At 41.2% G+C, this 23,584-nt stretch overlaps 1 protein-coding gene across 1 annotated transcript in view; it reads right to left on the minus strand.

Moving 5' to 3' along the window:
* BMPER (BMP binding endothelial regulator) overlaps positions 1–23,584 on the minus strand; it is a 211,904-nt gene that overhangs the window by 159,835 nt on the left and 28,485 nt on the right. The window contains exons 4-6 of the mRNA XM_065399446.1: positions 12,693–12,775; positions 10,855–10,945; positions 9,685–9,767 (exon numbers count right to left, since the gene is read on the minus strand). Coding sequence (XP_065255518.1) covers positions 9,685–9,767; positions 10,855–10,945; positions 12,693–12,775 — 257 coding nt within the window. The remainder of the gene's footprint in view (positions 1–9,684; positions 9,768–10,854; positions 10,946–12,692; positions 12,776–23,584) is intronic.

Here is a 23,584-nt window from a genome sequence, read left to right on the forward strand (position 1 = left end):
ATGGATGGGAAGTGAATACTCTACTCTTACCAAAAGCCCAACTGGTCACTTTCCCATTTCTGCACAAAGCTCTTTGTTTCCATACTCTGCCCCTGAGTCAAAAGATCCACACAATTTGGAGTTGCATCAAAGTACACCCAATGAATGGAACAGTCAACAATGGTCTTAGGCACAACAACAACAACAATATGGACGACATCTAAAACTGCTTACACCAAATTGGGGGTTAGTTGAAAGATGGAGTTATGAACAGTTTGTGCCACCTTCAATTGCCAGCTATAGGGATTTTAAAAAAAAAATTGTCTGCAAATTCTTGGAATACCTGTCCTCCAAATTCAAGTCTTGTGGGAAAAGAATCACTTTTCAGTAGCTCTCAATATTTGTAAAATCAAACTATTTAATGGTATCATGGTGCCATATAAATCAGTTATTAACTGACTGTAGGTGTCTAAAATGTTAATATATGTGGTCTACTTATTGGTTTAGAACCAAATTTTCTCAGTGCAACTTCCATTTCTTTGTGCACAACTTTCTTTACACTGCTTTTGCACACTAACATTCCATGAGCATAAATGTAACACACTTCCTGCACAAACTCACATTTACAGATGCAAATAAGGAGCAAATTAGTTTTCTACATATTAATTCTACAACTGGTACGCTTACACAATAGGATGAAAAATTTACACATGTACAAATGAGGTTGGGGTTCGGGCCACTTTTAAATTCTGTTCGTTATAAGCTCCAATTTCATGTGCCCCAGTTTAACTAATTTAATACATTCAAACTTCATTTGTTTCTAATCACTTCGGAAGACTGGCGTAGCAGGTTGGTATTGCCTGTGTGAAACTTAGCTCCTTGGAAACAAATGGCAAATATGTTTTTGGAAGACCAACATCAGTAACGGCTTAACTGCTTCCCTGGGAATTCCATAGAAGATATCTATTCCTCATTCCTAGTTCAGATATAGTACAACACTCAGCCATCCCAACAATGCAATAATCCAGCCTCCAGTTGTTTTCCTTATGGGGTAACCTATTACCTCTCCCCTTCTCCCCCAGCTGGACATTTCATGTAAAACTGGTCCTCATCTGTAGCTACTCAATAGCCCTGGCTTCTCTCAGCATGGTGGTACCTCATACCTCCACATACCTCACATGCCAGAGCTCACAAAGCCTAGAGTCTGGGTAACACTGGTATAGGAGTGCTTGTGCAATCAAAAGGACCTAGTTATGAGTTTGGAAAACTACCATTTAAAGAGAATGGTAACCATGGAGAAGTTTCTCACACAGAGTCACTTTCTTGCCAAGCCTTCCCCCGCCCCCGCTTTAAAAAAAAAGTGCTACTTCAAAAGAAAAGACACTTAAGATAATTAGAGTCTGACTATTTTAATATAGGCTGTAAGAAAGAAAACATGTAAGCCAACTTTTTTTCCCACTATGTGAGCAGGAACTCACTCTCAGTCTTGTAGAAATAGTACCTGAGAAATAACAGATTACAGTCACCAGTCCTTCACTTAAGTAGGTGCTTACTGAGGGGGAAAATATCCAGGTCTTCTCCAAAACACTCCACTGGCCTAAATCAAGAAATCTAGACTAATGCTAGACAGATGAATTACAGTACAACAACTGGGTTTCAGTCTATGCGGGAAGAGTTCCACATTATCCTGGCCACCTTTCTCCAAAGAAAGCGAGTCACTTCAAGCCAGCTCATGCAATAGAGTGGTGATACATTTTCATTTTCAGCAAAAAACTTGAGTCACCCTAAGGACTAGATAGCTCAGTGAAGAGATAATAGAATACAGAGTCTTTCATCTCCATGTCACCACTATGAATACAGCCTGACTCAACAAGGACCCAAAAGTTATTAGCTAGTAGTTGTTTAGTGACCTATGTGAAATTGAATATGATGGTAGTTGTTGTTGTCTTGTCCTGTGATAATCATATTAGGCCATGAAGTTCAAGAATTAGGGTGACCAGACATCCTGTTTTTAAAGGGACAGTCCCGTATTTAAGCCCTTCTAAACAAGTGTCCCTACTTTTTCTTAAAAATGGGCAAATTGTCCCATATTTTCTGCCCCCCCACCCCAAATCAGTACTGGTGGGTCCTGCTGCTGACCGGATCTCTGCTCACCAGCCACCCGCCTGCCAGCAGTGAGTGGGGAGGTCCAGTGGCCGACGATGGGGGTGGGAGGTGCAAGGCTGGTGGTGGGGCAAAACTGTAGGGCATGGGGCCCAGGGCCGGCTCCAGCTTTTTTGCCACCCCAAGCGGCGAAGAAGAAGAAAAAAAAAAGCCAATCAGCGGTGTAGTAGGGTGAATACCCACTCCAGCCCTGAAGGGGTTGGAAAAGCCCTGCCGAGGGCTGGGGCTGCAAAAGGGAGCAAAACCCTGGCTGATTGGGGGAAGTGGCTGCAGCTGGGGCCACACCCCAAACCAAGCAACTGGGTCTTATAAGAAGGCCAGGGAAGCCAGAGGGAGCAGTCTCTCTCTCTGATGGGAGAGGTAGACAGGCCTGGCTGCTGGGGAACTCACCTGGAGACCTAGAGTGAGGCAGGGCTGGGGAAAGGCCTTAGGAGCTGGGAAGCCCTAGGCCAGCAACTCCACAGGCTGCAGGGCCTAGTCTTAGGCCCACCTAGGTATTGGGCTTGCAGAGGGGCAGCCTGAGGGTGGGTAAAGGCAGCCAGTCCAAACCCCTTTGCCTGTGATGAGTGGCTGATACTGCAGTCTGCCCCAGTGAACGGGGGCTAGATGGAGACTGGAGATGGCAGTAGCCAAGACTGAGGTGAAGTGGGGATAGTGGGTGGGGGTTCCCCTGGGAGGGGGAGACCCACAACTGAGGGGTGTACTGCCAGGAGGCAGCACCCCAGACAACAGGGCACTGGGTCTGGGAGGGACACAGGGGCCAAGCAGTGGCAAGGCGGATCACCAGCCTGCAGGGGGTGGTCCAGGACGCTGGAAGAGCTAATTCCTGAGATGACCAGCAGGAGGCGCCGCTGGGGTAAGTCCACTCCTCTACAGGCGGCAGCTCAAAGAGGAAGAGAGGGACTGAGGGACCCGCTGCCGAATTGCTACTGAAGACCCGGATGTACCGCCCCTTTCTATTGGCCGCCCCAAGCACCTGCTTCCTTCACTGGTGCCTGGAGCCGGCCCTGGTGGGGCCAGGCCACTCCCCCTGTTGGTCAGTCAGTGCATCCCCCACTGCATGCTGGCTCTCGGCCAGCAGGACCCTGCCCTATTTCCAACTGGCACTGGCTGCATGCTGCACACTGTAGTGGCTGGTAAGTGTGGGCAGGCACCAGTCGCCTGTGCTGCCCACCCATCGGCCCTTTACATGCTCCCCATCTCCCTGCCCTCTCCCTGCTTTGCCCCTTCACCTCCCCCGCTCCTCCATATCCTCATCAGGTATCTCACTCCCACATACACCAACGTATGATGGAACCTATTTGGAGGTTTCAGTCCAGTTTCAAGTACAGAATAGCTAGCAACACAAATGGGGGAAGTGGGGAGCCTTATTAGTGAGCTCAGCAAAGAGGATAAGCATTGAATATCCTTGGAGACTGAACTACCTATACACCCATAGAAATGGACTCTGTCTAGTTCAGAATTAAGAAACACGGGCATAGTAGTGTGAGGAAGATTGCTCAGCCACTGCCTGTTCTGTACATGGTCTACAGATAAAAAGGATACTTTAGTCTCCAGGGCACTCAATCTGGCACTATTCTGAGGCACTAAATTCACATAAACAAACAAGTAATAATTACCCTCTCTTCTGCTTTTAGGGCTCAGCCATATTCAATAGGCAAACTTGTGTTGTAAACAGTACAGAATTGCACCACTTCATTGGGTGAAGATGTGCAGGAATTCTGACTTTTCCTGACTTTGGAGTGCTTAAATTTGCTACCTTAACATTTTAAAGGTAGATTTTTGTACGTAATATCAGTATAGCTTCTTTTGATGAATTTACTGAGTGCAGACCACCATTCAGATAAGACAATACTCATTCTTGTTCTTCCAACTTTAATAGTTAACTTTAATCCCCAGGCCATTTATCCTACCAGCTATGATGGACCTATATTCTGGACCCCCTACCATAAGTCATTAAAAAGGTAAATTCTTAGTCCATAGTTTTGTCTAACACTGAAATGTGACTGGCGCAAGGTGTTTAAATCCACAAGTCCTTTGTCAACACTACAAACAATATCCTTGCAGTAACTTTTTTTCACTTCATCTCCTCTCCTCTTCCCCAAAAGCCATGTGGAATAGTTCCAATCTCACTTCACAGTAGAAATCTAATTAGGGGTGAGGAAATACCTTTCATCTAATAAAGTCCTCACATGTTACAGCACATCACTCACAAGGCTGTTCCCATACTATCACATGACTAGATAGGTATCTTAAATAAGACATCCGCTGACCACTCAGATAAGAGATTCACTACAAACCCCGTCTTTAAAGGAAAAGGACACAGAACAGGCAGTAAACTGCTAACAGAGTTCTTAACCTGGTCCATTGTTTGCCTCCAATTTAAATTACATAGAAGGTAATATGGCCCCAAATTCTGAAGAAAACAAAATAGGCAAGAAGCAGTTAGGGGGAGGGAGGGGGAGCGAGAGAAATAACAATGAGACGAGTTAGAAAAGGAACACTGCCTTGTTACTGTGTGCAAGATTCAAAAGGGACTGGACTTTTGTATGGATATATCAAATATCCGCAGCTGTTATAAGGAAATACATCCTTTTTTTGGAATTGATATTAAAACTCATGCTTCAGGGTTTAAATCAACCTCTAATTATTAGAGACTTTGAGACCTAGATGGGGGACAGATTATCCTACGTCTACCTGCTACAGGGTTCTTGTACCTTCCTCTGAAGTATCCGGTGCGGGCCACTGTCAGAGACAGGACACTAGCCTAGATGGACCTCTGATCTGATCCAGTAGGTTCCTTCCCCTTTCCTCCCCATGACAAACACCCCATCTTACCTCACTCAGTTAGACTTCGTTCATTTTGGTTTTTTGGAATGGAGGAGAGTTGATATAGGAAAAATTGCATATTGACAACTCATTTATACAGAACAATATGACTCCTGTTTGGTGAAGTCAGGGTGGTATCCACTAAAGGCCAAATATGCTGCTGACAGCAGCAAGCATGACACCATTGCCTTCTGTGGGACTGCACCTACTTATACCAATGATGAATTTAGCCCATTATGGGTAAGATCTTGTAAGGTAGAAAGCACTTCCTGCCAGGCACTGAGCCTCAACCACCATTAAACCTAATTCCGCTCTCACTTGGGCTGGTGGAAATCAGGAGCAATCCCACTGAAGTCAGTGAAGTTACACCAATGTAAAGATGTCATAAAACTGTTTTAAATGAGAGAAGAGAGTCCATGGACTCCCCTGGAAGTTGAGGCTGCTCAGCACATCACAGGAGACACTTAGTCCGCATAGGGCCTGTGAGATGCAATTTCCAGTGCATTTTAAGGATAAAAACTTGAAACAAAAACTATGAACATGCTAACTTAGTACAGTAACAATGATGATTTAAAGTAGAGTTAATACTGAGCAACAGTTCCACAGATCAAAAACTGACTTTCTCCCCGAAATGTTTTTATTTCTTTGTAGTAACATTAAAAAAGATTTTTCTAAAACCCCATTTTGTTTTCCTTTTTTTCTTTAGTTTTTAAAAACAGGACATCTGTAAGTGGTACTTATAAGACACTGGATGTCTCTATTGAAACTTAAAGCACCCATCACATAATTATTACTGATCTTTTGCCCATCTATTGTGATGTTAGCAAATAATCAAGTCTTGCACGTCACTGATCTTAGAAAGCAGCTTAATGAAGTAGGTCCTCTCTCTCAAGTGGTATTAAGCTCTGATCTCAATGTAAGAGCATAAGAACATATGAATAGCCATAGTGGGTCAGACCAATGGTCCATCTAGCCCAGTATCCTGTCTTCCCGGGAGTGACCAATGCCAGATGCTTCAGAGGGAATGAACAGAACAAGGCAATCTATTGAGTGATCCATCCCCAATCATCCAGTCCCAGCTTCTGGCAGTCAAAGGTTTAGAGACACCCAGAGCATGAGGTTTGCATCCCTGATCATCTTGGCTAATAGCCATTGATGGACCTATTCTCCATGAACTTATCTAGTTCTTTTTTGAACCCAGTTATACCTTTGGCCTTCAAAACATCCCATGGCAATGAGTTCCACGGGTTGACTGTGTGTTGTATGAAAAAGTACTTCTTTAGGTTTGTTTTAAACCTGCTGCCTATTAATTTCATGGGGTGACCCCTAGTTCTTGTGTGATGTGAAGGGGTAAATAACACTTTCTTATTCACTTTCTCCACACTATTCATGATTTTATAGACATCTATCATATGCCCACTTGGTAGTCTCTTTTCTAAGATGAAGAGTCCTAGTCTTTTTAATCTCTCCTCATAGAGAAACTGTTCCATATTATATGCCTAATCATTTTTGTTGTCCTTCTCTGTACTTTTTCCAGTTCTAATATATCCTTTTTTTGAGATGGTGCAACCAGAACTGCATACAGTATTCCAGGTCCGTATGTACCTTGGATTTATATAATGGCATTATGATATTTACTATCTTATCATCTATCCTTTCCTAATGGTTCTTAACATTCTAATAGCTTTTTTGACTGTTACCCATTGAGCAGATGTTTTCAGAGAACTATCCACTGTGACATTGCATCCCATAATGCGTTATAGAAATATGCTTATGAGTGTAAATTGACATAACTGGAATATGTTTTATGCTAGATATGCCATGCAACATATCTTTGCAAAGGTTATGATCTACTGAATATATTCATCCTATTTGTATGCATGTATCATTTTATATCTGGAGTTATGGGTGTTGGCTCTATGATTATATTTAAAGTGCTTGCTGTAGGAAGCACATAAGACAGATTTGGTCAACATAGTATGATGGTGTTATTCAAGTAATTGGGAGTACTTAACTGACAATGGACTTTGGGAGATGCCAATCCACATCTGAGTTTTCCTGGAAACGTTCAAACTAACATGTAAACAATGGTGTCGGCCTGCAAAAAGCTGAATCACTCATAGACATGTGACTTGCCCAGGTGACTGCAAACTCTGGTTAAGGGGTTTCCACTCACAAGAGAGACTATATAAGGCCCTGGAAGCCCCTCCATTTTGTCTTCAGCTGGCTCAAAAGATAGCCCCTCCACCCCAAAGAGATGGAACAAAGTACAGTAACTACGGGGGTGTGAGTGATTGCTGGACCCAGACTAGGAAGGAGTCTAGTCTGTCAAAGAAGCTTATTGGAACATCTCTGAGGGTGAGATTTACCTGTATTTAGTTTCCTACTGTAATAGGCTTAGACTTGTGTGTTTTATTTTATTTTGCTTGGTAACTTACTTCGTTCGGTCTGTTATTACTTGGAACCACTTAAATCCTACTCTTTACATTTAATAAAATCACTTTTTGCTTATTAATTGACCCAGAGCAAGTAATTAATTCATGGGGGAGTAAACAGCTGTGCATATCAGTGTTTTAGAGGGCAATTTATGAGTTTACCCTGTATAAGCTTTATACAGAGTAAAATGGATTTATTTGGGGTTTGGACCCCATTGGGAACTGGGTGCTAGAGACAGGAGCATTTCTTAAGCTGTTTTCAGTTAAGCCTGCAGCTTTTTGGGGACATGGTTCAGACCTGGGTCTAGGTTTGCAGCAGGCTAGTAAGTCTGGCTCAACAAGGCAGGGTACTGAAGTCCCAAGCTGCCAGGGAAAACAGGCTCAGAGGTAGTCCCAGCACATCAGGTGGCAATCCCAAGGGGGTTTCTGTGACCCAACCCGTCACAGCCACAATTACATCAAGGTCTCTTCCTTGAGTGGCAACAGCTAATTGAGACTCCATCATTTTGTATATATAGTTGGGATTATGTTTCCCAATGTGCATTACTTTGCATTTATCAACATAGGCGGTCATCTGCCATTTTGTTGCCCGGTGATGAGAGATCTTTTTGTAGCTCTTCACAGTCTGCCTGGGACTTAACTATCTTGAGTAGTTTTGTATCATCTGCAAACTTTGCCACCTCACTCTTAATCCCTTTTTCTAGATCATTTATGACTATGGTGAACAGTACTGGTCCCAGATCTGGAGTACTCAAGCTATTTACCCTCTCCACTATGAAAACTGACCATTTATACCTACCCTTTGTTTCCTGTCTTTTAACCAGTTACTGATCCATGAGAAGACCTTCCTTCTTATCCCATGACTGATTACTTTGTGTAAGGGCCTTTGGTGAGGGACCTTGTCAAAGGCTTTCTGAAAGTCCAAGTACATTATATCCACTGGATTGCTCTTGTCCACATGTTTGATGACACCCTCAAAGAATTCTAATAGATTTGTGAAGCATGATTTCCCTTCCAAAAGCAGTGTTGACTCTTCCCCATTATATTATGTTCATCAAAGTGCCTGATAACTCTGTTCTTCACTATAGTCTCAACCAATTTTGCCTGGTACTGACATTAGGTTTACTGGACTGTAATTACCTTTTTTAAAAATTGGCGTTACATTAGCTAGCCATCAGTCATCTGGTTCAGAGGCTGATTTAAGTAACCGGTTACATACCATGCTTAGTAGTTCTGCAATTTCATATTGGAGTTCCTTCAGAACTTTTGGGTGCATACCATCTGATCCTAGTGACTTATTACTCTTTAATTTATCAATTTGTTCCCAAACATTCTTAAGAGGTATATAATCTCATCATGATAAGGATGCAATTGCTAATCTCCATATACACAATTGCAAGACAAGGAAAAGATCCAGAGTATGTCCTTTCATAAGTGTCAAGCTAAAATCCCTCTGGGGTAGCCCCAAGAAGAGAGGTTGGACATGGGTTCAGTGGGATAGAAGGACAGTCCTTACAACTTGGTAAGTTTGAAAGTAACGCTATTCTGGGGCTTCACACTGTAGATGGACACACTCAGATGACTTTCTCTGTAATGGGGCAATTCCTAGGATGCTAAAAGCACAACCATACGTTATTCCTTGCCCTCAGAAGGTTTATGGTGAACCAATTAGTTCACTTGTGAGAGCTGTGCCAACACAAAGCCAACTGAATCATCCAGTCAGGTCTACAAAAGGCAAGCAAAGACAGGTACCATGCCCATATTTTAATCATAGTGGTGAGGACTTTATTAGCCATCCACTTTTCATTAAGCAACATAACCAACAGGATAAGTTTATGCCCTTGCATGGGATTTCATATCAGAATCATATGGCAAGATCAGTAGGACACATACAACAGATGTTGGCCAATAGATGTCTCATGAAAATCCTGTCTCCTGTTGTCTTATCTCTCTGTAACCCGATCTCAACAAGAAACAAAAGACTCTCACTCAGAACCAGCCTACCATTTGGACCATCAAATCCCCAGTTCCCAAATACATTGCTCTACCTTCTAAACTACACACAGCCATGAAAGTATGTCAACTTGGGAATGGTAGTAGTGCTCTAGAAAGCAATTGTGTTGTGAAATCTTCAAATAAAGCTTGAACTCCAACAATCAGAGGAGAGAAGAGCGTGTATTAGTGTCGCCTCCCCATATATATTTTGCTAGTTATGACAATAAGAATATGCCTTTTGAAGACTGTACTGGTAGTTACAATATCAGAGAGAAATACTTACAATACAAGAACACTTGGTGCATTTGTTTCCTTCAGGCTGAAATTCCTTCCCTTCATGGTAATGTCTACCTTCAAATATACAACCTGAAAAGCAGACTTTGGGTAAGTGTGACTTAGATCGGGACACTTTGTTTGTTAAATGATGGTACTGTAGAATTATGGGGAAAGGAATCACTTCATCCTTTCAGTGATATGCATCCAACAATAAAACGTGCATTGCAGTGCAGTAACCTGTGTAAGCCTTGGGAGCCCTAAAAAGTTAGTTTGGTGCCAGAATGGAGGAGGAAGAGCTTTCACGGATTTACACAGAGAATTTCTTTTATGGCAGATAGTTTGTGCCACATTAAAATGGGAGTCCTGGCACAATCAACTTCTGTTTACAGAAGATTTCACTTTTTTTTTTTTAAACACAGTGCTTGTCCACATTAAATTTGGATAGATATAATAAAAACGGTTTTTAAGGTCAGGTTTGACAAAGCCCTGGCTGGGATGACTTAGTTGGGAATTGGTCCTGCTTTGAGCAGGGGGTTGGACTAGATGACCTCTTGAGGTCCTTTCCAACCCTGATATTCTATGAAAAATTAAACATACCAAGCCAATTATAACACTAGAGCAGCAATGTTCTCCTAGTTATATAGTCCTGAAAAAACTAATTTGACAAAACTACCCACAAAAGAACCTTCCAAACTATCTCCTTCCTTTATTGCCTCGTCATATTATACGTTAGGCCTAAATAATCCCCTGCACACTCAACATAATCCCCATGGTCCTACTCCCAAAACAACCTCCTCCTTATCAATGCTGTGACATTCGCCTTCTATACATTCATCTCTAAAACATGAACCCTGGCCAGACCCTGCACAGCTGCCAAAACCTCTGGAATACTTCACACATGAAAAACTAGACAAGCTGCACTCTAAACTGTTTAAACTCTTTCCTATACTATCTCCCTCCCCTACTCCACAGCATTAAAATATGTGTCGCAATATGGGTGTTCAAAAAAAAAAAATTACTCACTCTATTCCTTATGCCATTCAATACATTCTATTTTACTGGTCCACATTTCAATAACTTCCTTCCTAATCCCTCCATTATAGTGGATACTTACCAAATCCTAATAACTAGAAATATTGTGCACAGATGGAAGAGTAGAGTCCCTAGGAAATCTTACCTGGACAAGTGGGGCAACACATTCCCGGCAGTTCAGAAGGGTTTTTGCAATGAACAACACACTGCATCTCAGATTCTGTTACCACTCCTTCCTGAAAGGGAACAAACCAAACTAAACACAATAATAAGAAGCAAAAAGAAAAACCAAAAAAACTGGATGCACAATTAATGACATGATATATGCTGTATAGCAAAAAGTTTTTAAATCCCTCTTTCTTTCTGTATCTGCAGCTCACTATCAGGATTCAGATTAATCCACACTCAAAAGAGCACTTGAATCTCCCTGACTACAGCCATGAGATTTGTCCTATAATGCGTCAGGTAAGGAACTAAGCACCTTCTTAGGAAAAGGAATTCTTCTTTATCAGGGGTCCCCACCCATAGGAAACTTGGAAATAATCTGCCATGCAGTTTTGATGTAAACAGAACAGACACAAAGCATTCCCTACACTCTCCTCTCCAGGAAAAGGGCTTAGAAAGGAGATAAAAGCATCTCATTCTGTAGATGGGAGCCTCTTATCTAAGATGCACCTCCTGATAGGTACTAGTAAATTATCATTTCCTGCACTTCTTGTTGAAGAAGCCAAAGTCCTCCTCAATGAATCTGGGCAAGAGAATCTGGATGCAAAATCTGTTTTTTGTGAACATACCTTTACATTTGTAAACACAGGAAGCCTAAGTTTCAAAATGTGAGCACGTAGGGTAAATAGGATTACCCAATTCTGCATTTTGGACATTCAGACTGGCACTTAGACAAGTAGGTGTTCATTTCACATGCCCAATACGGATCAGACCATCCAAATGTAAGCTTTGAACATCTTATTATAAAGAAAGTGTATGGCTATATGCTATTGTTGCTCTTTTTTAATTGCAGCCCATAACATTCTCATAACATTAAAAACTGGGCATGCTTTCCACATGCTTTCCTTTTACTTTTTCTCTGTAAAGACGTTTTGTGGACACAGCCAGTTTTAGATGCCCATGAAAATCATTAATGCAGCAAGCAGGCCTTAGCAAAAAAGGAGCAAGTATCTGACTACCTGGTGCCAAAAGGTACCCATAAAGATCCCTTTGAATATTTCCAGTCCCCTTCAAAATATTTGTGCAGAGTATTCAAACTTGGTCATCTACCTTATTTCTAAAGGTAGTACTGACATCAGTGTTGGGTCAGAAGAAAATGCAGTTCTTGGTAAAGGGTTTTTAGCAGAACTTTGTATTTTCACCCCCGGAAGATCGTGATCAGATCCATTTGTATGGACAAACCTAGAGACTGCAGAAACGTCAATTTGTCAGTTACCTGGCTTGTGCGCACAAATGCAATGTGTGTGTCTGCAGATGAATACTCTTGTGGATTTTATGGGTGCAACTCAGGAAGGCTATCAGAAATGCAGACCACTATGTCTACAAATCAGTAGCTCAGGGAAAAGAAATGGGTTGTTTGTTAGCTTATTTTGATTAGTATTCCAGGTTGGTGTGTCTCACAAACAGGTGCACACTCATATTTTGTTAAAAGTCTAATGATTGCTGACAAAAGCAAAATAATTCCAGTGTTCAGGCTAGCACTCCATCCTTAGCTCATCCGGGTATGTTTTAGATTAGAATCCCAGTATTTAAGATAAATAAGCCTGTTGTTCTGAATGTTGCACTATAGCTGGTCACAACTGGATGAGTTAAGGACAAAGCAGCAGCCTTAACTCTGAACATGATCTCTTGTTTTTCTTGGCTTAAGAAACTGAAGATTTTAAATGTATTGTTTGGATTTAATACAAAAGATTCAGACTTTCAAAAGAAAAAGCTAACCATTCTGCATTTGTTAACTTCACGACTTCCAGCCCTTACCTGACATTGATATGCAATACATGGATTAGCTGGCACTTGCCATTTCATAGAGCTGTTGTAGGGGTTTCCTTCAAAAGTGCAACCTAGAGAAAGAGAGAAGCAGGACAGTCTCTTACTTTAGGATCACATGATGTTCTGGAAGGGAATTGGTAGATTTCTGTAGAAAAGATTTTCAAGTTCAAGCTGCAGAAAAGGTTCCTGTAAGGAGGACAGAGCTCAAATTCTACTGACAAGACCTCCCCAAGTCCAGCCAGTCGTCCACATATGGATACATTTTGGTGCCTCTCTTCCTGACCTATGCTGTGAGTACTTTGGTAAACACCTTTGGGGTGGGGGAGAGACCAAAGGGAAGCACTCTATTTTGATAATGTTCTTGGCCCACCATGAATCTTAGGTACATCCTATGTGATTGGATTATAGCTATGCTGAAGAATGCATCTTGAAGACTGAAAGATGGGAACCAGTCCCTTGATTCCAGAGTGGGGATTACTGATGCCAGAGTAGCCTTCCGGAATTTCAACTTCTTTATGAATGCATTGAGATGTCTTAGGCCAGGTCTACGCTGCAGGCCTATGTCAGTATAGCTACCTCACTCAAGGGTGTGAAAAATCCATACCCCTGAGTGACATAATTATACCAAACTTAACTGCCCCCTCTGAGTAGGCAGCACTATGTTGACGGGACAGCTTCTCCCATCAACATAGCTACCGCATCTTGGGGAGGTGAATTAACTATGCCAATGAGAGAGCTCTCTCCCATCAGCGTAGAATGTCTTCACTTAAGCGGTGCAGCAGCACATGCAGCTGTGCCAATGCAGAGTTTTAAGAGTAGACCTGCCCTTAGAACCAGGATTTGTTGCCACCCTCCCTTTTCCTTAAGGATGAGAAGGCATCTGCTATAGAAGCCTTCCCCCTGATATTGATGGTGAACCTTCTCAATAGCCCTGAAAGAAAGTAGCAAGGACCTTTTGTTATAAGAGGACCTCATGAAAAGGGACAGGGAAGGGTGATTGGGAGTAGCTGGTGTTGGGAAATGGATAAACTAGTGCTCTTAAAAACATGCCAGTTTTAAGAATTGGCTGAAGTAATTGAAGATAGCTCTTAAAAAAAAAAAAGTATACGTAAGGATCTTGGAAGCAATATTTTACCAGAGTTAAAGCCTATAGATAGTTCTATCTTCTAGTTCACAAATCAACAAGTAACAATGCACAGATTGGCCAGTGGAGAGATGGTAGCAATATGATGGGCAGGAGTTTAGCAATGTTCCCAAGGAGATGCAAAGAGAACCAGGTTAAAACATTAGCATCACCTTTAAATGACAGAACTATATAAAGATAATACCCTTGTGCCTGGCATCACAAACGTGGGTAATGTGGACTGCTGTAACAGTTAAAGGGCCATATTCTCAGTTGGTGTAAATCAGCACAGTTCCATTAACATCAATGAAGCTATGGCAGTTTAAACTAGCTGAGGATCTAGTCTATAAAATCACTAACACAGGCCAACTATGGAAGAGGTGTGGATCCAGGGCAATGAAGCTCAAACCTTGGTCTCAAGAATCCAAGCAACAAAGAATGCCGAGAAGATGGACTTGTTTTCCTTGTAAATGTGGAGACTTAAAGTCAAGTGAAGAAAAGTCTTTAACTATCAGTCCCCTTCATAATTTTAATCCAGGCAATTATTTTACTCAGATGAAAATTAAATAAAAAAAAAAAAAACACACCACACACCACACACAACTCAGAGGCATAATCTTTTAAAAAAATTAAAAATAGAAAGCTAAGCTTACATAGGGAATCCAAACAGCACGTTTTCCCTCAAAAAGTGATGAGCATATGGAATTAGTTTCTAGAATCCGCCGCTGGAGTAAATGGCATAAAATGGATTTAAGAAACAACTGAGAAGTCTTTCTGGAGGAGCAAAGGATGTTAGGATATAGCAAAATAGCAGGGGGTGGGAGGTGTTCAGAGTCACTCAAAAATGGAACAGGCTTGTAGGGTCAAACAGCCTTTTCCTGTTTGTTAAAGATCATATGCTTTTTTAGGAGAATCCCTTAAAGCACTTATCCATCCAGTCTTCTGCTGCTTCCCTGCAGTAGTGCTAGCATAGAACAAGCTGGAAGCTATACCAATACAGTAATTACAGGTCTTTTTATTAAAATAGGGGCCCATCACAATATTGATTCTCACTGCTCAGTTGCCTGAGACGGGGACTTTTATATGAAATGTACACGATTACTGGGGGCTGGGGAAGGTCTCTTCAAACACACACTTTTTTAAAGCAGATCTGTATGGATAAGGCCTGATCCAAAGCTACTGAAGTCAATGGAAAGATTCCCAAAGAGCTGTGGAACAGCCTTAGCGGGACAGCAAAAGAGGAATATACAGAGACAATAAAATGAAAGAAATTACAATGTTACATAACAGGCATAGATTATCTGTGCCCTTCCTCCTCAAATCCCACTAAAATGGTTATTTATAAATTTGGGAAATTTGTTCTTCTTTTCAAAAACTTTCAGCAGTAAAAACTGGGATTCTTTTAGGGAATACACTCCATTCAGTATCAGTGGGCAAGACTGTCAGTACTATGGGGGGGAGCTGTTCTGTTTTCTGATAAATCTATTTCATGAGGAGATCACCCATTCTCAGAAATACCAGGCAAGGTAGAGCAATTTGAATAACTGATTTAACTATAATTTCAAATTTGATTTTTATTTATTTATTGTTTAAATCACTGATTTAAATCAGGTTTGGAGTTTTGTAAAGCTAATTTGAAAGTTTAAGATATGGCATTTTTAGATTAACATTTATAATGAATTAGGTTATAAATACTCCTCTTTAAAATGTCAATATTGGTACAGTCTCTTATTGTCTTCTATAAAACTGTGATAGGCAAAAAAAAACCACAATATTGCAACTGAAGGCCCTGATGCTTCAATCACTTAAGCAGATAAGAAACTCTGCTCATGTGAAAGGGACTCAAATGAATAGTCCCATTGTTTTAAAGTTAACATGTGCATAAGCGTTTGCAGCCTCTGGGACTAAAATTGTATTTTTTATTAAAAATGTCTTAATGGCATAAAACCTTTGTCACTTCAAAATAAATTGCTTCAGTGTTAACAATAGAAATTGAGACAACACATTCACGTTGTTATTCTGAACTGTTTTGTACACAGAAGCCAACATTTTCAAAATCCATATTTTGCCACCTAAATGTGGGATTTTCAAAAGTACTTAAGTGATTTACCATTTCAGCCTTCTTGACTTCTGGAAGTTCAATATGGGCCCAGGTCTACAAATTGCTGAACACTCTGGTCCCCATTCAGGAAAGCGCTTAAGCATGTGCTTGATTTCAAGCACTGCAGTGGAACCATTCACATCCTGCAAGTTAAGGACCAAAGACCGAGTGCTCAGCACCTTGCACAATGGAGCTCTATATCCGAGTGTGGGACTGGCTGCAACATAACGCCAGCTATTTGCTTATCAGTTTTGTGTGTGTTGTATGTACAGTTAATGAGAGTCTGGATGGATCTTTTTCTTTATGGATGAGCATTTTAAACATAACTTCTTAGTAGAAAAATATTTCTGTGCAAAATCTGAAAAATCTGTGCAAAATCTGAAAACAAATTAGGAAACTAATAAAGGTAACAAGGGTAAAATTTTAGCAATTTTAAATTAAGATTCCCTTTGATTTCAGTGGGGCTAGGATTTCATTCTCAGTCTCTTTCTTACTTAGGAAGCCAAGTGGCAAATACTACTCCTATTTCAGTACATATCAGCAAACAAACCCGTAAAGAATTTTATTTGGATTTAATCCTAGTTTGTTTTGATTTGACTACTCCACATTGCAGAACAGGGGGCAGAGTGCAGGTGTCAAAGTGATGAGAGGTGAGATGCAGACAGAGGTTTTAGTTGACCAGAATCTTGTAAGTGAAAGAGACAAGGAGCCAACGAAGGGGGGTTGATGTGGTCAGAGCCTTGAGAAGGTAGGATTGTTTTAACTGCTGAAGGTTGGGAAGATTGAAGACGGGATAAAATCATTGAGGCTGGAGAGAAAGTAGTTACAATAGCCCAGGTGAAGTGTTCATATTCTTTTGACCAGAGGCATGCCCCTTTGCCCATAGTTGTGTCCTTTGTACTTCCCAAAACTGCACCCATAACACATTCTTCAAAATTAAAAGAAAACAGACTACATACCAGCTAGTGTTCCAGACTCTTACTTTCAAAACTCACATCTTTCAGCTGACACTGCAAACAGAAAGCAGGGCCTTCCGAATCCACTTAATCATACTATGGAAGTTTGAGACTCTCCTGAAATCAGCTGAGTAAAACCCTTTCTGCTTCAATAAGCTTATTCATCCAGGTAGAATTCTGCCAACTACATGATTGAACACACACCATATTTAGCTCAGAAAGTAGCAATATGTGCAATGTTACCAGTGAAGGTATTGCTTTCTCTTCTGCACAATCACAGACCATGATGGAATCCCTCTTCAAGATCCTATAAACCTAATTCTCACCAGGATTAAGTCAACTTTTGCTAGCCATTTATTATCCGACGGGGGGAACCAAGTATAAAAATCTAGGAACACCAGAGCTCAAGTTAAATACTCAGCTTAAGTATTTAAATACTTAGTTATCTCAGATTAATACATACTGAAAGGACAGCATAAAGGACCAGACTAGACTGATTTCAATGGAACTATGCTGATTTACCTAGTTAAGATTCTGACCCTAATTTACAGTCCCTCCTATTTCTTCTCTTAGAAATGCTGGTTTATTATTAATGTAAAATATTAACTTTCCGTTATCTGTGGTTTTGTTCCTATAAGCTACCTGGGTCCAAATTGTTCAGATAAGTATTGGATAAGCATACAAGCTTTGAGTTGCTTATCTGAACCAAACCAAACCACTGAATCTTTTGAAGTTGGTCCATTGTGGTCTATTAAGTGAAAACTACTCAATAGCTGCTAAAGTAACCTGATAAAGGCAAACTGATAAGGACCTAAATCTAGACTATCTACATAATAAATGGAGGCAATATAACTAAATGAGCTGTAAATTACAGCTTTAGTTGTTTCAGTTATTACAGCTTTAGTAATTTCCTGGCCAGAGCCAGAAGTGTAAACCAGAGTCATAAGCCAGAAGCAGAGCCAGGGATCAGTACCTGAGAGACAGCAGCCGAATGTTAGAACCATAAGGTCAACCAGAGTCATAAGCCAGAGGGGAGATGGGGCTGCAACAAGGGCAAGCACAGCTGCAGGCATGGTAGAGGTTAAGCAGCCACTGGTCTGCTGTGGGGGCCGGGCTTATATAAGCAGGGTGGCTAAACTAGCAGCCAGTCAGAGCTGTGGCCACCCTGTCAGTTCCAAGGCAGTGCAGCTGGGCTCACTGGTTGCCTAGCAGCAAAGTTAATCAGGGAGCAGGCCAGTATCTGGTCCTAGCTGGTCCAGGCCCTGCCAACTCTGCATCTGGGAATGAGCCTCCCAGCCTGGGTCCACAGACTTGTATTGGCAGTGCTAGCAAGCTAAAAACAGCTGTGTAGACATTGTCACTCATGCTGGAGCATGAACTCTCAAGCCAACACACCCCAGCCCCCCAGGCTTGAAAGCCTGAGCTCCAGTCCGAGTCACAATGTCTACACAGCTATTTTTAGCCTGGTAGCTTGAGCTCCACTAGCGCGAGTCCCAGGTACAGACATACCCTGTGTGTGTTGGCACACTTATTTTGGAATGAGAGTACCCTATTTTGAAATAACTTAGATCAATTTTTTACAGTTTTCCATTAAGAAAAAGAATAGGGCTCTTTTATTCCAAAAGAATCATGTTCTCACACCGATTTGAACAGATATAACTAAAGATGTGAATTACAACCGATTGAGTTATTTTTGTTCCATTTACCATGTAGACAGACTGGACAGTCAGTAAGCCACTCGTGATCCCACCCCCCGAATAAGAATTTTAATGAAACTTTTTTTCCTCCTGCTCCCCAGCAGCACATGACAGTAGGACTCCAAAGAGAAAAAATGGGCTGGAAAAGATGGACTAGCATACTAAGGCTTAGACAGTGTCCTCGGGAGTTCATTAAAAATAGGACTTTATTACTCCATTTGACAATGCCCAACAAGATTCCAGCAGGAATTTGTGCTTATTTTAGGCTAATGGGAATTCTATAGACAAGTAATTTCCCATAGTCCCAGGAGAAAATATCAGATTAACATACTGTAGGTTGGCTCCATGTCCCCCGTTTCTAAAGCATCTTTTTTCTCCTATTTTTCTTTTTTTTCCCTCCCCTTCTATTTAAAAAGTAATCTCTCTATTGGCATGAAAAATAAACATCAGGATAAAGAAAACAGTCACAAGACAGGTTTTATTTATTTTTTGATCAATTATTCCTCAGGGAAAAGCCCAGACAAACTAGCACAGAAATATCAGATCAAGCCAAAACCCCCTTGCAAATTCAGCTGTATGTCACTGACATTAAACCTGTTGGCCAAGTTAAGAGAACTGCAAATCCCATATGTGGATATTATTAAATCTATTTTCACATATTTCATAATGTTAAAGAATCACTGACACCTCCTGGCAAATGCTGAAATTCTACGTGGAGACAATTCTGCATAAGTAATGTAGCTAGTATTCCTCTTCTGTTTTTTATTTGTGTGCAAAAAACCATGTTTCTTAGAGGCTCATTTGTTTCTGCTGCTTATACTTCACTTGGTGTGATATACATGCAGAGCAGAGAGCCTCTGCAATGTCCTCCACACCACTTACACCCAACATTAAAGAGACAAATCCAGCTCCCTCCTGCATAGCCACAGAGTCCCTTTTTGCAGCTGAACCACTGCAGTTCCATTGCACGCAGGATGTGAATGTGCAGGAGCCTCCTATGGGGCAAACAGCATAGCATAACAGCACCTGGGTGGGATGCAGGTAGCGATTCACATCTGCAGAAATCCCTCATTACTCCTCCTCCTGTCAAGGAAGTTGCCACATAGTAATCTATGAAGGCTACCTCAGCCCACCATGCATATATCCAACTCCCAACCCAGCTACTAATGTGGGGTGACAGAGGATTTGGCTTAAGAATGCTCTGAGATAATATTTGCCCCTCGTGCAGAGGACCACAACATTTCAATTTGAATTTGGGCTGCATGAGGGGCCACTGATAAAGACCCCTCCACAGCCCTGTGTGTCAAGGAGTAGTTCTCTGCACTAGCCCTACATAGTACAATGTGCATAGCAACGAGGAGGGTGGGTCAGGAGAGAGACCATGGGATCTGCGTTACATGGCCCCATAATATTGTCCAAGAAGCTACAGCTGCTACCATAATGAAAGTGGACATAACGGAGATATAGGTCTGCCCTCTGCCCCCACTCTCTTGGCAGCTGAAATTCACCTTCACAGATGCCCTATATTTCACCTGTATGCGGTCAAATGAATTCCACTCTTTTATAATCTGACATGAACACAGTAAAACAACAAAATGTGTGATTAGAGCACCACTAGTTCCTGAACTTGTACAGTCTTTAAACAATGGACAATTTCACATTTCATACAGTATGTGCTGCAATAGATAAGCACAAAAAATGGGATCTATCCACATGCAAAGATTATAAGAGTCTTACCACAAAAGTATCGCAAGGTCCCAGAGCTCAGGCTCCAGCTCAAACTCAAATATCTACAAAGCAATTTGACAGACCTGCAGCCCGAGCCCCATGAGTCCAAGTCAGCTGACCTGAGCCAGCCATGCTGTTTAGACCTACCCTCAGCAGCCAGAACCAGATGCTTCAGAGGAAGGTGTAGAAACACCACAGTAGGCAGATATAGGATAATCTGCCCTCCCCCCCGCCCACTCTCATACCCAGAAATGTTAGGGCTCATTCTAATCTCTAATAGATACAGACCTTTTAAGCTCTGAATCGTGAAATTTAATATCCCTTCCAAAAAATTTGTTTTTGTGAATTATAAGTCTAGATATTTAGATATTCAAGAAGGCTTGCAATGTCATTGCCTGTGCTATAATCCACTTCTGTTACAAAATAGGATTATTTTTAAGGATTATCAATGGAGCATATATGTCACAAACACTTAAATCATTACCAAATATTTTTAAAATTAACCATTAACAGTGAACAAGTGCAAAACAGAATAAATTGCATATAAAGAAAAGTAAAAGATAGCACCAGACTCAGCCTAGAACAACATAAAACATACTTAGGGCTTGTCAACACTACTGCGTGGGGTCAATCTAAGATACGCAACTTCAGCTACGTGAATAGCGTAGCTGAAGTCGACGTACTTAGATCTACTTACTGCGGTGTCTTCACTGCGGTAAGTTGACAGCTGATGCTCTCCCGTCAACTCCGATTGCGCTTCTCGTTCTGGTGGAGTACTGGAGTCGACGGGAGAGCGCTCAGCGGTCAATATAAACGCGATAAATCGACCCCCGCTGGATTGATCTCTGCCCGCCGATCCAACGGGTAGTGTAGACAAGCCCTTAGAGTAACAAACACCCTTAGCGTCCCACCTACTACATCTTTGCACGGCACTCTCATAGCCATCCAGCAGAGATGCACATTAGCAGGAACAAAGAATGGAGTATGGCTCACAGTTATAGTACACACATCTTATCCATCTCTGATCCACTAATAACAAACACTTATTCAGAGAGCAAATAATTTATTTTTAGAGATGGAGAGAGCTCCAAATTAAAATGACATCTGTCCAGCTAAATACGAAAAAGCTGCCAAATGTGTTTCTATAATCCTCAATGACCTCATATGTTTTCATTAAATGTATTGAATAAAATGAGAGAAGAGAAAAGGCACTTTCCCCCCCATGCTACAGTGACAGGACATACTGGACTGGGATTCAGGCTGAAAACCACTGTTCTATGGTAACAAGAATCTTTACCCCTTACACATAATCTGCAGAGCCCCCCCCCCCCACCCTCCCAGAGTCCACTGGTTTAAGGGTAATATATTGTTTTTATCTCAGCAGCTTTCTCATTGCATAGGCAGGTAAAGTTTTTGTTGTTTCAGTGAAAGCAGAGAAGAACTGCTAGAAGACATTTAAATATCACACACAAGTGTGCAATTAGTAGCAAGGGATCACTGTTCAGTATGCAGCTAGGAGAAGGAAAAATTCTCCCACAATGTTTTGAATTCTGATTATTTTTGTGTGCATAGATAGGTATGCATAGGTATTCAGCAGAGTGCTCAGCTGGATGCACAATTGAATGCATAAAATCCCATTTTCAACTGCTGAGGTGACATGGACTACATAACTGGAAGTATTACAGCCCCAAAATCAAATCATTAGGAGGCCTCCCACGTAATAAAACAAAACAACCAGATTTCCTGCCTATTTTTATGGTCATCACAAACTGTTTGAAACTGGCTTCTTCTTTCATACACAAAGCCAATTTTGAAATTATACTCCCTACCTTTTGTTCATGATATTATAGACATCTTTATATTTTAAATGACAATAGCCAACCATCCATTTCTACATAAGGTTGGGAAACCTGGCATTAACAAAGAATATTACAAGGGAAATTAGTAACAACCCCTATGTTTTGGTTGCCCAACACTTTCCATTATAAAAGATTCTGGTGACTTGTTGAGAAACTCTAACACCACTATTGTTTGCAATAGACCTTTGAAATTAGGCATGGAGAAATCCATTGGGCTCAAGAAGTGCCTTTTCTTTGTCCCAGGAAATGTTGTTCAGGTTTAACTGAGATGTGAAATGATGATTTTTAAACAGTTTATTTCTCTTGCTTGAGTTGCTCAGGACCTTTTTTTGGGGGGGTGGTGGTGTAAACAGCTTACCAAAACAATATCTGAATACAAATATTCTGAGGCCATATCCCATGCTACCACCAAAGCAGGGGTACATCCTGGGAGCTGTAGAGGAAGAGGGAGGGAAGTGGGATCCCCAATTTCCACCCAGACACACTACATGGCCCCAGCAGATCACACCCCCCTTTGGGGGCCACCACATGGGACAGGAGCTCTCCCCAGCCTGCTGGGTGGAGGGCAAGAGAGACAAAGCAAGAAACCAGGCTCCCCACAAAGACATATCCCAGAGGTTTATTTCCTCCCCTACCCCCCAACAGGCAGAAGAGTCTTTATTTGCTACCAGCTAATCCAGTTAGTTCTGTAGCTCAAGCAGTTTTGAAGGTTCAGGTTTCAAACCTTGCTGATGATGTATGCTGGGGGGGGGGGCCTTCAATTTTACCCAATAGTGATTACCTTTTTTAAAAAAAAAAAACTTTAAATACACTAAGAAATTACAATATAAAATTATGTTATTTAAGTGGCAAAGCCAAGCTCTCAAGAGAGAGAAAATTCCAGAATTTAAGGGTCCCCCTGCAAACATAATTCTGCCCCTTGTGCATATGTGTTCTGATCAAGTTTTAAATTACATACTACTTTTTTCACCGAACCTCTGCCTCATTCATTACACAGGAAAGACCCACAAGGAGGGAAAAATCAAGGTTCCAGGGGCAACCTTAAATTTTCGCATTTCCTAACTTTTGAGTCCTTGAATTCGTAACCTTAATGTATTTTAACTTGGATTTTTTGTATGTAATTTCATATGCAAGAAAGCGACCATCTATGCATCTGGTATGAACATGGGGATTTGATTTCCAATCAGTTCAAAACATATAGTTTAGGAACTTTTATGCTGTAAAGCTAAAGCAAAATATAATTTATAGTTTGTGTCAATGAAACTTGTAACTATAAATTCATACATTTTTAGGAAACAGTTTAATTTCAATGTCATTTTAAGGTGGGCCTCTCCCTTTCCTTGGCTTAAAAAAAAAAAAAGTGTCGGAGTTTTAGACAAATCTATGAATTTGGGTTTGCCAGGCATGTTCAGAAAT

The sequence above is a fragment of the Emys orbicularis genome, chromosome 2, assembly GCF_028017835.1.
Source record: "Emys orbicularis isolate rEmyOrb1 chromosome 2, rEmyOrb1.hap1, whole genome shotgun sequence".
In the NCBI taxonomy this organism is placed as follows: Eukaryota; Metazoa; Chordata; order Testudines; family Emydidae; genus Emys; species Emys orbicularis.